Source organism: Peromyscus eremicus, chromosome 8b, assembly GCF_949786415.1.
Source record: "Peromyscus eremicus chromosome 8b, PerEre_H2_v1, whole genome shotgun sequence".
NCBI lineage: Eukaryota > Metazoa > Chordata > Mammalia > Rodentia > Cricetidae > Peromyscus > Peromyscus eremicus.
The window spans coordinates 49081100-49095989 of NC_081424.1; the positions used below are offsets into that span (position 1 = coordinate 49081100).

General features: G+C 43.0%; 1 protein-coding gene across 2 annotated transcripts in view; it reads right to left on the reverse strand.

Moving 5' to 3' along the window:
- Positions 1–2879: 2879 nt before the first annotated feature.
- The window catches only part of Syne1 (spectrin repeat containing nuclear envelope protein 1), a 462188-nt gene continuing 450177 nt past the window's right edge, over positions 2880–14890 (reverse strand). For both annotated transcript variants that reach the window (XM_059272792.1, XM_059272793.1), the window contains 4 exons: positions 13455–13667; positions 12349–12441; positions 10921–10979; positions 2880–3841 (listed from right to left, as the gene is read on the reverse strand). In XM_059272792.1, the coding sequence (XP_059128775.1) occupies positions 3601–3841; positions 10921–10979; positions 12349–12441; positions 13455–13667 (606 nt within the window). In that variant the 3' untranslated portion in view covers positions 2880–3600. The remainder of the gene's footprint in view (positions 3842–10920; positions 10980–12348; positions 12442–13454; positions 13668–14890) is intronic.

Sequence of the window (14890 nt, forward strand, 5' to 3'; positions counted from 1 at the left end):
CTCGCTTCTTACCCAAGGGGAGTTACTGCTGATCCACCTTCCAGGAAATCTAATCCTGTCCCTCAGTGCTGCTTTCCCAAAGTTTGGCTCCCCTCTTGGGTTTCTTATTAAGCTGTCGCCCAGAGCTCCTAGATTCTCTATCCTGTATTCCTCCTGTCTTCTCTTTGTAGATCTCCTCCTTGTCTGTCATCGCTGACAGTTCACGATTGGCACATCTCATCACCAACATGCCCATGCCCTTCCTTACCTACTCTATGCTTGGGACATTATTCCTCTCCCTAGGACATGAGTGTGGTACTGATGGTCCATACTATAGAAATGGGACTTGAACAAATATCACTGCCCTCTATCCTTAATATTCTTCAATGCATCCATTCCTTCCACTAAGCCTTTGATTAAAAACCTCTGGGTTTCCAGGGCAACAACTGGGGCCAGGGGATCATGCTCCTGTGACCGTCCCTAAGCACTGAAGATGAGGAGAGCCCTGGGCAGAGGTCTCATCTGTCACTGGCATGGCAGTACCTCAGTGGCCAAGCCACCATCTGGAGAAGAGCAGGATCTCCTGGCCCCAGGACTTAGGTACTAGATTCCTTATTTCCACATCCACTGTGGAGTCCAGTTTCTATCGCTTAATGGAAGTTCACACCACACACTCTGTTGGGTGTTTCATGGGGTTAACGAAAACCGTTTCTTTTCTCTGTGTAGCGTCTGGGATGTACTTAGTTACAGTGTGTGCTTAGCATGTACCATGCCCTAGGTTTGATCACCAGCATAGGGAAAAATTTTTTTTTCTTTCTTCTGACATACTTACTTAATACTGGATTCTTCAATGATGTGAGCTGTGTGGAAGTGAGTCAGTGGCACATGGAAAAGAGATGCCTCTGAGCTCTCTTCATGCTCGTCTTCTCCGCCCCTCCTGCTTCCCAATGCAACCTGGAAGGACTGAATCGAGCTGAAGGCCAAGCTGCTGCTTGATGCAGGAGTGGCAGAGTCAGGAGAGCGGAGTGAAACCTGCGCAGTGACTCATCTCAGACCTGTGCCCAGGGATTCTTCCGGTTCTGATTGCACACTGCTGGCGATCTTTCAAAGCAGCCTTTCATTTCTCTAAAGTATCATCATTCCTGGGAGCATCATGGGGGAAACTAGGTAGGAGCTGACTGACAGTAGAAGGCTGAGCACGTCATGCTAGAAAAGTCAGGAGAAGAAAGTTTAGTGCAGGAAAGTCTAGTGTGGTTGAGAAGTGCCCAGAATAGTCTTCAACTGGGAGGTGGTTGGTGAGCTGTCTTATAGGAGAGGAGGGAAGGGACATCCAGAAGGATGGAGTCAAGAGAATACAGGGCAGTGCTTGTCAACAGCAGGGGTGACATCACCCAGGCCCATGTGTAAATGTGTAAATGCCCAGGCCTTGCCCCAGAGATGGATAAAAGGTCTGAAGTGAGTTCAAGTAGTTCAGATTCCTAAGCTCTGGAACACACCCTAGCTGAGATGGTACCCAATCTATTCCACTGCAGAAACTGCAGGAGACAGCTTCAGAGTCTTGTAAGGGCCCTCGCGTGGTCTACATAATGTATTTCAAGCAGAATCTATCTATAAACTCAAATGTTTAGGGGGCTAGTGTGGCATAGATGACGAAGGAAGTGGAGAGGACATAAATGACAGGGACCTGTTCTCTAGAATTCAGAGAGAAGCCAGTGCACACCAGCAATCACCCCAAACTTAGAGGCGTGTTCTCAGGGCACCAGAACCTTCCACTTCCAGGAAAGGCTCCAATGTAGATTTCTATATGCCCCTCTGAAAATTGCTCAATGCAAAACTAAAATTTCGTCTGCACCGAATCATTTTATGAGGGCTACAGTTGGCAAGGTCATAGGGTAGAATGAAATCAATTTTATTTCATTGGGTTTTTGTTTTTGTTTTTTTTTTTTTTTGTGAGGCAGGGTCTCACTATAAAATCCCTAGCCACCTTCTCTTAGCCCTCCTATCTTAATCTGACCAGTGTGGCTGCAGACACGTTGGTATCTTATGTACTCAAACACGAATGCTAAAGGAAAACTGTATCTTACCTAGGAGCTAAGGGTCAACAGGAGGCTTAATAGAAAGGGTAGGGCTATAAAGAGAGGGCGTTAGGAGGACTCGGGGACAGTGTGCACTGTTGGATGGATGGACAGATGGATGGATGGATGGATGGATGGATGGATGGATGGATGGAGAAGGGGCCTCTGACAGGAACCTTACGGGGCTTTTCCAACTGTGCAGTGGGAACAAAGAAGAGTGTGAGAGGAAGCAGGAATCCATGAGAGCTAAATACACACTTCCTCTCGCCACCCTTTTCCTTAAATGAATCCTTAACTTCTAGCTTCATTCAAAAAAACAAACAAACAAACAAAAAAACAGGTAAGTGTAAAGTACAAAAATTTAGAAAGGAGACAAAAAGGCAATCTCGGTGTTTCTGTCTAGTTTTCACGGTGCATATATTAATTCAACTTTCTGTGCGCTGAAGTAGTAAGAACCATTTTGGTTTTTGTATTCCCAAAGAATCCAACATGTGTTGTTCCTTGGAGGCAGTGACTGTGAAAGCCGGGATTTCTTTTCAATTCCATTGATCATGTGATTGTTTTTTTTTGTTTTTGTTTTTTTTTTTCAAATTTGTTTTGGGGGAAAATTTGTTTTATAACTTCAGATTTCTCCCTCTCTATCTCTGTCTCTCTCTTCTGTTTAAAACTATACCAAATCATTCTATATGTTATGTAATATGTAAATTGTATTATCACACAAAAAGTATGGTTTAACAATAACAACGAAAAGATAATTTATGTTGCATCCTACTGAATAATAAAAATTCAAGTTATGTTTTAGAGGAAGAAAAGACACAGACAAAGTACTTCATAGTATCTATAATAAATGCAAAGAAATCAACAAACAAAACTTGGCTTTAGCAAACTGTACATACATAAATATCTTTTTTATACTGTAACATTCAATTTTCTTCACATAAAGCTTTCCATGATCTTATTTATTACATCCAGGTTTTCTTTATACTTTTTTTTTTTTTTATGAAAAAGTGCCTTTCAGATTTACAGCTTGTGCCTCAAAAGCAACGTTAAAACATCATGCCCCAAAGTAAAACAAGGTAGGGAGGAAGGAAGCTGCCATATATGATCCTAGAAATGGTACTTGAGGAGGTTCTCGCGCCTCCAGCAGGTTGGTAGATTGTATGATACTGACATGGTGCCCGGGAGAGTGAATTCTGGGTTGATGGAGCAGCACCATAGGAAAGCTGCCCAGATGGCTCATTAGAGCCATTGGCTGTGCCAAAGGTCCGGATCTCATGGGTCCAGGGGACTCTGTATGTCCTTAACTTAATCTCTTTAGTGTTAAGGCTCAGAGTGTCAAAGGACACTGTCCCAATTCTGTTTGTTCTTTCCCTGTTGTTTCCAGTCCATGTCCAAAGGCATGATCTTCACACCCAGGGTATGGAGGAGAGCCGAGGCTGCCACCAGAGGCCTTCTGCCAAGATCCAACTCTTCTCTGGTAGCCGGGGGTTGCTTTGGGCCCCATTCCCCCTCATGCTGCCAGCACTTGTGTGGAGGCTATCTTGCTTCAGAGTGGAGGAGGACCATTGGTGTATCTGAGCATAGGGTGGAATGATCGGGCAAAGTTGTTGGAGAGGGCACAGCTGTAGTCTTCCTCTGACATGGGGACAAGGCAGGTGAGTCCAATAAGGAGCAGCAGGAGCAGCTGAAGGGGAAGAGCAGCCCTGAGGACCCGGAACAGGAAGGCTCGACCCACCCGTGCTGGCCTGGGTTCAGAAGGGGAGGAATCGCAGCCACCTTTTGTGGACCTAAGGGAAGAATTGACATCAACAACTCAATTCAAATACAGGATGAGCACCGTGTCTTGCTTTAGTGCCTTCCAGGGATGGAAAGGACCATGCAAAACACAACCCAACTTGGCAGTGAGTAGCGAACCCTCTGCGGGGTGCCCATGTCATTTCCTGACCACCAACCTAAGAGCTATGAGCCTTCTGCACTTCCCCACCACCAAAGGAACAGTGTTTGGAAAGGGCACTAACTCAAAAATAAACATCCAGTCAGTCAATTAAAGGTGACAAAATGGACTCAAATTATACTCCCTTTACTCAATTTGGTGGAAACTTTTCTATCAATAACGGTAATTGTATAAATGAAATAAATTCAGGATAATTAAGATGTGAATGTTTGATGGTTTGATGCAGTTTTTTTTTTAAAGAAATATTGCTAGGCAAAATTAATTATCAGAACCCCACAGTGTACCACAACTAAGCATCCTGCATATGATCAAATCTCTGTAGCATAAGGACAAAAATGCCCCAGTCACATTGCTCAGACCCAGGAAAGCTACTTAATCTCACAGTAAGCCCTGGTTTCATCCTGCACCCCAGCAGCATCTGGTCCTGCATAAGCAGTTTCAAAGCTGCACAAAGAATAGCAATGGAGTCTGTCTAGAGAACACGGCCACTGAAGAGTAGATTTTAATCTGGTCCTGTCACCAACTGGATGGCTTTGAGAAGCGGACACTATTTTTCCAGAGAGGAAAGATGGTCGCCTTGAAGCACCTTCTAGTCAGGTTTTTCTACTTTGCTTTAAGTGCATTAGAGAAAGCACAGAGGCTTTGGTATTCAAAGAAACAGTGGCTACAAAGTCCTGAATATGGAAGCAAGTTTGTTCTAAGTTGGTGTGACTGTCGCAGTTACTAATGCTCTGTTGGGTTACCTGTGGAAACGGCTAAGGATTTTTTTTTACAAGAGATATTTTGTGGACATATACACCTAATAGCATCCTGTGAGCGAGATATATATATCTCTCAAGAAGATTTATTCCTAAGGGTCTAGTCTCTCTTCAAAAATCAATTTTGTGTGTGTGTGTATGTGTTTGTGTATATGTATGTGTGTTTGTGTGTGTGTATGCATGTGTGGTTATGCACATGGAACACATGTGTGTGCATGTGTGTGTGTGTGTGTATGCATGTGTGGTTATGCACATGGAATGTGTGTGTGTGTGTCTGTGTGTTTGTGTATATGTGTCTGTGTATGCATGTGTGGTTATGCACATGGAGTGTGTGTGTGTGTGTGTGTGTGTGTGTGTGTGTGTGCATGTGTGGTTATGCACATGGAATGTGTGTGTGTGTGTGTTTGTGTATATGTGTCTGTGTATGCATGGGTGGTTATGCACATGGAATGTGTGTGTGTGTGTGTGTGTGTGTGTGTGTGTGTGTGTGTATGGGTGGTTGTGCACATGGAACCAAATGTTGATGATGGCAGCTATCTTCCTCTCTTGCTCACATTCCTGTTTTCTAAGACAGGGTCTCTCACTGAACCCACACTCATGGATGCAGCAAGACTAGCTGGCCAATAAGCTGCCTTCGGTCTTCTGCCAATCCTGCCTCTGCTTCCTCAGCACCAGGGCTGCAGGTGCACTTTCTACTTAAATGCTGAGCATCCAAATTCAGGCCCTCATGCTTGTACAGCAAGCACATAGCCATCAGAGGTCTCTCTCCAGCCCCAGAACTCTGACTGTAACAGTCGTCAAATTATACAGTTAAAAAAAAAAAATCTATCAAGATCTTCCCCAGATCCCTGCCTACCACACTCCCTGTTATACCATGATCCATTGGTTGGTGACATGACTGACAGGTATGCAGGTCACACTTATGTTACATATATTTCACACATAGAGGCACATAAGAAGGCTTGTGCCCTAAAATATTTGGAAGTGATTTTCTTGTGTTTAAGATCGAGTCATCAAGGCACTGGTGACATGCCATTCTATCACTATAAGGAGACTACATTTCCAGGAAGTTGCAGAATGCACAGGTAGCCAGTATGTAGCCATTATATACTAGGCTAGACCTAGGTCTCTGGCCTTCCTTTTCTCATTTGCAAAGAAGATGGATTGCTTAGCATATTAAATACCAAAACCATTTTTTTCCTTTGGCAGCTTATATGATTCAATAATTTGCTTTAAAGTGTGCTGAGAAATATGAGATAATAGGACAGGACAAACTCTGCATTGAGTTTTTCTTTGATATGATTCTTCAGGACGTGTTGATGTGGAAACAGCCCCTGACAAATAACACTCACTCTTAGGACTGGATAAGTGACAGTACAATAACAGAACTCTACATTCCTCGTGACTAAATAGCTAACCGATGTGTTTCCATTGGGGGACATTTGGATAATTTAGTGATGGGCAAAGTTCCACAAACAATTGATAATTCAATCAACCAGAGCTGGCTAGCTCCTCTTCATCAATGATTGGCTCCTGTGAGGTTAAAGATCAGGATGCCAACAGAGGCTGGGTCATGGCCAGTTCATTCCTAACAAGAACCGAAGTTCCTCCTTTGGAGACCATGGGCTCCCATGTGACAGACTCTTTTGAAGGACATGGCACATTAAACAAGATCAAGGCATTCTTTACTAAAATGTAACTGCCCCCTGACTTCTACTGTTGAGGAATGCCAACTTAGGGAAAGCTAATGGGCTGAGGTTGGGACAAAGAGAACATACAGTACTTAGGGGCTTGTCTATGCAGTTGACTGAAATGTCCAATCTATCAACTGAGAGAAGTGTCCACCCCACCTGGAATAACTACTAGAATTCCAAAAGTTTCAAAGTTCTTCTTCATCAGGGTGACTCTGTCCTAGAGACTTTAGTTCCAATAGGTTAATGATCTCAAAGTAAAAGGGTCCTTTGTAATATTAACTTATTGAGTTGAGATCATCCAAGTTCCAAGTTCCAAGAGTCCTGGGAAGTTCAACGGAAGAATGAGCAAAAGTGATAAGAGGACTCTTTCCTAGTCCTCATGGGCTTTTGTATAGATGTGGATGACAGTGTAGACTGCATTTGCGCAGGAAAACTTAAATGTGTGACTCTACCCAAAGAACTTAGTCACTGGAGATCTTTTAAGTAATTCTGTCCAGAATAACATGTGCTTATTCTCTATAAGTAAATATATATACCCTGTCTTTCTCTTCTACTTCTTTCAAATTGATGGATAAATGGGTGTTTTGCCATTTTTTCTAGAACACACATTCACTTATGGAGGCAGAACAGGAAGGGACAGAGCAGGGTATAATAACACACGACACAAAAGTACACATGACCAAGAGAACCGAGAGGTCCGAGAATTCACATATAGAAGGTAACTCATTTTCCAAATTCTCCAGGACCAAGGCAGGTTTGACGAGGTAATTCCATGCATACATCTTGTAAAGCTAAGGGGAAAATATTTTCAGTTTGTGTTTGATAATTAGCCAGCACTGGCAACATTGTAAATTTCATATGCAGAAATTTCTAGGTATCCATCTATGGCCTTTGAAATCCAGGACTTACTCATATGGGGCTCAGAAGACAAATCGCAACAATCAGCTGAGGCCTCCATTATTCCCTTATTCCAAATTGAATGTTCACCTGGTCCTACCGACATATTGCTTGATTTACCCTACTATGGACACCCCAGAGGTAGAGAGGTGTAGTTTTACTATGGTAGGGTCCACAGTGTTGTGAGACCTGCATTCATATTTCTAATCACTTGTCCTTGTCTGTAAGTCAAGGAATCTAGCCATGTCACAGGGATTTAAGGTTAACTGAGATAACACACACAATGCTTAGCATGGTGCTTGAAACACTTTAAGTACTAAATAAATGCCAGCATCTAATAGTTATTCTCTGAATGGCTGTGCTGGAGGTGTGCCGAGTTATGTCCTTGGAAACTGTTGAATTCAGTCTATTCTTTCAGGAAAACATTTTTGATTTACTAATAGTGTTTTCAAAGGTATTTCCCAAACTGTTTGACTCCTTACTCCCAAACGCTGGGATAGCTTACTTCACAAGAGCAAAAGAGAAGCCTGTTGGTGTCCCACCCCACACTGTCCTGGGCAGGAAGGCAGCTGACCTCACAAGGGAAATGCTTTACGCTCAGGGTCTTTGCATGCTTTGAACAAATGGGCTTCCAAGAAGAGTCCAAAAGAATTGGGAAATAAATTTCACCAGAAACTGAGTAGCACTTACGGGAGTTCTTAGTGAACAAACAAAAGAAAACCCCCATTGGCTGGCTTCAATGTACTTGACCACCTTGAACCAATTGGAAAGGACGTCTCTTGTCCCTCCTACCAGGACTTCAGCCAGTTCTCAATTCTCTATGTAGAAGATGCCCAAACCAAAAGCTCCCACGGTAGTTCTGCCTTTCGCTGTTCTCAACTATAGAGTGAAGTCATCATTCATCCCACACGGAGAATTATAGTCTGCCATCTTGCTGAAAACTAGCATGCCATCTTCAGAGTTTTTAAACTATTACTCATCCATGCATATCTGTATGGAAGGCTTTTTGGTGACAGGGTTACAAAATCTTAAGTCAGATGCTGGCAAAAGCTACCAATTGGACCAATAAAAGCGCTGTTTTGAAGGCACACTTTCACCTGCTGAATCTCAAATAAAAAACCACCAGTATCATGAGTTAGTATAAATGTAGGCACAGTTTTTTTTTTTTGTTGTTTGTTTGTTTTTTCTGTTTCTTATGATTTTAGCAAGTTCTTAGGAAGTTCCTTGCAGTTGATTCTAGGAATCTCTGGATTGTGATTCATTACAAATCTCTTAATGGAAGAAACCATTGTGTATTGATTTTGTAGATTTAGGGCCTAAATAGTGTAGACTCTGAGTAACTACTAGCCTCCATGGAGTTAGATTATTACAACGTTCAATGAGAACATTAAAATTAAAATTACTTAACCTAACTTAGCTTAAAATTCAACTGAAATATGTAACAGGTGAGAATGTAGTTAACATTGAGTTGAAACAACAAAAAATGCAACCACTCCCTTCAAATCTTCCCAAATTGGTTCCTTTTAAGTCTCAGAAAACAAACAGTATCTGTCTCTGAATCCCATGTTTCTTCAATAACCTTTTGAATTTGTTGAACCAAGTGCAAGATCAAACTCAAGGTCTCTATGCCAAGGACCACCAGGACGGCCTAGGTTGTGAGTGATGTTCAGTTCCTCTCTGCACTCATAGTCAGGGCTGAGTGCACCCAGTCCACGGTGCCATGGACTTAAACCCCAGAATGTTCAGCCGCAGCTTGTCTGCCAAGGTGTCTGATGGAGCATGTCATTCAGGAGAAGTTTCTTTGTAATCTGTTCCCTCCCAGGTAACCAAGTGAGCACTGGTGAATTATCAGAAAGATGTTAATTAGCGGTGCAGGGCAGGATAGAGCTGAAAGGAGCTTCCTGGTGGGTATCACAGTGAGAACAGGGCTGACCCCTTGGCAAAAGCCCTGTTAGGCACATGGAAGCCATCGATGTCCTAAGAAACAGTACCTCAGACATATTCAGAAGACCTATGTGGCAAGGCAGTGTGCAATAGTTAGGGGAGCAGACAGACTGGATTTTGTGAACCCAAGGGTGATGAATCACTCCTGGTGTTGCCTAACAGCTTTCTCCCTTGTCATCCACCGACACGACTGTCAATCAGAGACTGCATCCTGCATCCGAGGTTTTCTCAAAGGAATCCTGTGGGACGATGGTCACCTCTGGTCATGGCACATCCAAATTTGTGGGAGAAGGGAAATCACAATGCCTTGCCTAGAGCATGTGATTGCCTTTTCTTGTAGGTGGGTAAAGGGATATTAGAGTGCCCACAGACGGCCGTCATGATTGTCCCGAGTCCCCGGGAGGTTTAGTCTCTATTTCGTTACTGACATTTTTTTTTTACAGAAAAAAAAAAAAAAAAAGGGAGAAAAAAATTACAGTAAAAGGAGACTTGAAACAGAAAGCATATAAAAATATGCTCTGTGTGTTCCTTCAGCTCGGGGATGGCCTTATAAGACAGCTGGGCTCCGCGGAGCACAGCTGGTAAACCAAAACTACTACTCAGGGGTTGTTTACAGCTACGCATTTCCTCAGCTCCACCCCTCCCTGCAGGCATTCAGATTTCTGCCCAGTGCTGATAAGTTTCTAGAGGGGCAGATAGTTCTCAGGGAACTGCCTGGGACTGGAATGAAAACCCAGCTACAAGTGCAGTATTTTCATTGCACAAAAAAAAAAGAAAAGAAAAGAAAGGTTTCCTGGGGAAACATAAGCTGAGCTGCGGCAGGGCAAAGGCGTACACAACATCACACCAACAACAGAAAAGGCGAAGCGCGTTGCTAACTGCAGGGACAATGGGGACCTCAGAGGCAAGCGTGGGGGGGGGTAGCAGTGACAACTGTGGGTGTCAGCTCTCAGGAGGCGACTGAGCAGGGCAAGGGCTGATCCTGGATTCAGAGTGAAAAGAGCTGGCCTAGTGCAAAGAAGGCCAGTGGCCCAGGGCTCTGGCAGAAGAGTGTCAGGGCAGGCAGAAGAGTCTAGAAAAGTGCTTTGGAATTTTTAAATAAATAAAAAAAAAAAAAAAAAAAAACACCCAAATGAGGCTTTGACGTTTTGAAAATCCAAAACCCACAATCTGGATAAAACCGGGAAGGTAAAACAAAAAATTGGGGATGTTAGTATATTTTATGCAGATTTGTGGGTTCTGTGAGTGGTGAAATAATTCATTGATCGATTACCTGCCTTATGGTAAAATCTAGAAGGAGAGAGGATGATAAAAATCTGCCGTGAGTCAATGGCAGTTGTGCCACTAATTGAATCACGTATTCATTCATAGACACACAGAGCATCCTTTGATGAAAAGGACCAGACAGGGTAGATACAGGCAAACAAAATTTTGATGGAAGAGACAAATACCATCCGCTATGAGATTTACCTGTTCTCTATGGGGAGACTTCTCTTCCAATTGACTAGGACATGGTGCAATATCTCCACTACCCAGATTAGAGGTTTCCCTAAATCACTGGCAATTTTCATCATCCTCTCGGGATTCTAGAATAGGTGGAAACCAGGAGAACGAGGTACCTGCTCTTTGGGCTGCTGACAGAGGGTCCAGGCTGTGAGAGACTACATTTGCCTCGTGGCTGTTTGCAATGAACAGGGGTAAAGAAAGAAGAATGTTCAGTCTAGGCAAATAAAGACAAGCTAACCAATGAGAACAACCAAGAATGCAGCAAACGGCAAACAAATCAAATGCAATGATCGGTACCCATGGACCAAGGAAACTGGCTTTTCTTCAGTGGACGGAGTGGGAGAGACTCGTATTTACAGCGTCAGACAGTAACCCAACGTGAGTCGTGATGGCGGCATGCACCCATGAAGGGCACAGCCTCTCCCACGCCTCCTGGCAGAAGCACAGATGACTGTGTTATGGAAGATTCTCTGTGTCCTTATAGTGATTCTAAACATGAAATCCACTTTATCATTCTGCATACTTCAGAGAGAATTCACAGAGGTCTTTTCATTTGGGCAACTTTGAGGGCACAGTCAATATTAAGAATTTTCATAGTAAAACGAGATGGTTCTTTGTAGAGAGGAAGCCCAACAGGTTAGATAAATCTCAAGATAAATCAAGGCTAAATTTTGAATTGAAAAGCCAGTATTCCTTCACATTCTTAAACTAGGATCTATAGGAAACTAGTGAATGTTGGTAAAACAAAAATAGAACAAAATTCTAATAAGGATAACACATGTATCAGCATAGAACATAAGTATATATGACAAAAAATACAAATGAAATTATTACTTCTAAAATCTAAGGGAAAATGGAATGAATATACTTATAGAGCCAGACAAAAATATCAAACAAAAGTAAAAACAAGCTCCTAATTACACAGAGAATCGAGGTATAGAGGGTAGCAGGGGCTGAAATTGCCTTTTGTCCTTTAGGTGTTCTGGTGAGGCAGTCCCCACCATGGGCTGTGTATGGGGTTGGCTTGAGTAGTCGCCCTCTCAGGGTTAGTACCCAGAAGCCCTTGGGCACTGCCATTCAGAAGCCTCTTCACTTGAGAGTCAATGCAACTCCATCTTATCAATTCAGCCGACTCACAAGATGCTCACAATTCGCCCCTGCTTTTTGAGGCACTTCCGGGCACTACAACCCACCTTGGTTTAGTGGACATGCTGGTGGTGGTTTGCAGAAAGGAGCCATCAAAGGGACACATGAGCGCCATTTCTAGTAATGGCCATTTGAGCAAGAAAAAAAATTATTTTTTTCTTCCTGAATACTAGCCACACAATGAGCCCATTAAAAACAAAACAAAACAAAACTCTCTTTTTCATTGCTGAGGACATGCGCTGCAAGGCTGGAGACATAAATTTACATGGGTGAATGCCCTTTCTTTCCTGTTTGGGGATTCCTGTTTTGAGCCTGTGGATCCTGTAGGCACAAAAACTGTCACTTCCCACACTTCCTACCCACGGACCAACTGGAAAGGGCCAGCAGAAAGTTACCGATTTCTGTCTGTTTGGGGTACTTCTGCCTGATGTAGGACTCATGGATCCTGAGGTGTCCAGTTCATCTGTAGAAGACCAGGAAGACAAATCCTGCAAGAGAAAGGGATGCACTCAACAACTCCACATCCCAGAGCACTGGGGTCTCTGTTGCGTTTCCCGCTTCAGCCCTCTCCACCTTTGTCTCTATATCTCCATCATAAAGCTCAGACCTTTAAGGTGACATAAAGAAAACCTAAGGTAACGGCAAGAATGAAATCTAATTCTTCTAGTTTATTGGGATGTCCTGACATAAGTTTGGCCGTTCTGGAAAACAAGTGAGTTGATAGTGGCCCCGGGTGGCAAGGTCGGGGTAATGTCTCCTTTATAAGTACAGGTCACTCAGGACAGACAGAATCCAATTCATTTATGTTTGAAACAAATGAGTTATCTAGGAGTCTGCTTTGTGAAATCAGGAAAACTATACTGCTTCTACCCTGCTGTGACTCAGGGGAGGCTGTGCTTGGAATACTTCCAGGGGAATGAGCAGCTTTGTGTTCGTGAAAGGATTTCACAACCGAATGTCGGAAATCTTACCAAGCACTGCTGTAGCTACAGGTACAAGTCTCAAAACTAACAATACGACCAGGATAGAGTTGATCTAAGGGAAAAAATGGGCAAAATAAACACATCGAGGACAATTTCAACGAATGAATGAATGAAAATGAATGAATGAATGAACAAATAGATTTAAAAGGAGAGTTCACGTTCTCCTGCATGTTTAACCAAAAACCCGCATGCTATGACTATATTGATCCATGACAGCTGTCTAACTGAAAACATGTCATTTCTTAAATAAACAGTTGGAATAAAATGCCACAGTAGTCACAGCAACAGGGTTGACACTAGCAGGTTGAAGAGGTCTCTTGGATTTCACAGAATCAAAAGCGCCGTTCTGTTATAACGAGTCTACTTTTGTATTTTGAGGCAGCTCTTGAGGCAGTGGTGATGGAGAGCGGCCACTCGGGTCCGACAAGTGGTCCATACGAGTCTCTTTACAGCAGGTGGAGACACGGTGCTTCAGGTTCTGTGGGAGATGTGATGCTACAGTGTCTCAGAGGGCTTACCTGCTGACTGCTTGACATGTCCAATAACTTCTCCAGATCCTTGATATGATGGCTGACTTCCTTCAAGAGAAGTTTGAGCCGGTTTCCAATAACATGGACTTTTTCTTTGGCTTCTAGACAATCTGAACCTTCGGCATTCACTAAGAGTTGGCGAGACATGTCTTGCAGTGAGGCCACTCTGAGCTGGGATTTCAGCAGCTCCTGCTTTATTTGCTATGTACATAACAGGAGATATTTCTTTAAGAAGTTTTGGCACTTAGAGGAAGTTGCCCATGTGGGCCATCATAGTGTCTGAACCTCCCATGACATTCAGCTTCCAAATAGGACTGCAGCTCACAGCATGTGATGTGGAGATTCCATGCTAACCTTGCTATATGTTCTGAAAGATCTCTAAGTCCCTCTAAGCTCAGATTTCTCACTGAACACATGGTTTATAGTAAGAATTATGGGAAACTTTAAACTGAGTAAGGGATGTGAAGATACAAAGGCAAGTCCTATGCAAATGGGATCTAAGATAATCTGTTAGAAAAATAAAATGTTATGATCTAGGTAGAACAAAATGCAAATATGTCTAGCATATTCTGAGATCTAGCTAAATCTTTTAAAATGCTCTTCAGTGAGTCATGATTCACAGGTACCTGCCAGAGGTCAAGGTTGAGTAGAAACACAAGAGTACCACTATTGGTTTCAATTGAAAGCTACCAATTCAATAGTTTAGGTTAGTGAGTGCTAAATGCTATGACATAGCATTGTATGACCATGGAGACAGATCAGATACAAAGTATGTTCTCCTGATGGAACTCAAGTCTGCTTCCTTATCATCTATAAGAATTACCCACCTACACTGTATGTTAAATTGTCTCAACAGCCCTGTGTATGAATCTGCATGGTATATTTCTGGTTGAATTTAGTGCCAGAAAAGGCTTCTAAGAAACAGATATGTCTTGGTTTTGTAAGATAATGACGGTAAACTATCTCATGGCTTTCTGCAAACTTGCCACCCAGGTTTGTGTCTCACCCAGCATATTTAATTCCTCTAGAATCTACTTAACTGTCTCTCCTCAACTAAGTAGCTTTAATTTCAGTTTTCCCATAAGGCACTAAATACACGGTGGTAGTTAGTGTTAACTGACAACTTGACAGAGTCTAGAATCACCCGGGACACAGGTCTCTGTCCATCCGCGCAGGAGATTATCTTGACTGAATTCACTCGTTTATGAAGACCCATCTTAACAGCGAGAGGGGCCATTCCCTGGGAAGAGGACCTTAGATTGCATAAAAGGAGAACCAGAGCTGAGTGCTAGCATCCATCCATCCATTTGTCTCTCTGCTTCCTGGCTGTGGAGCCATGCGGCCAGATGCTTCGACCTCCCTGAGGTGATGGACTGTATCCTTGAATTATGGGCCAGGAACCCTTTTCTCTCCTCAGTTGCTTT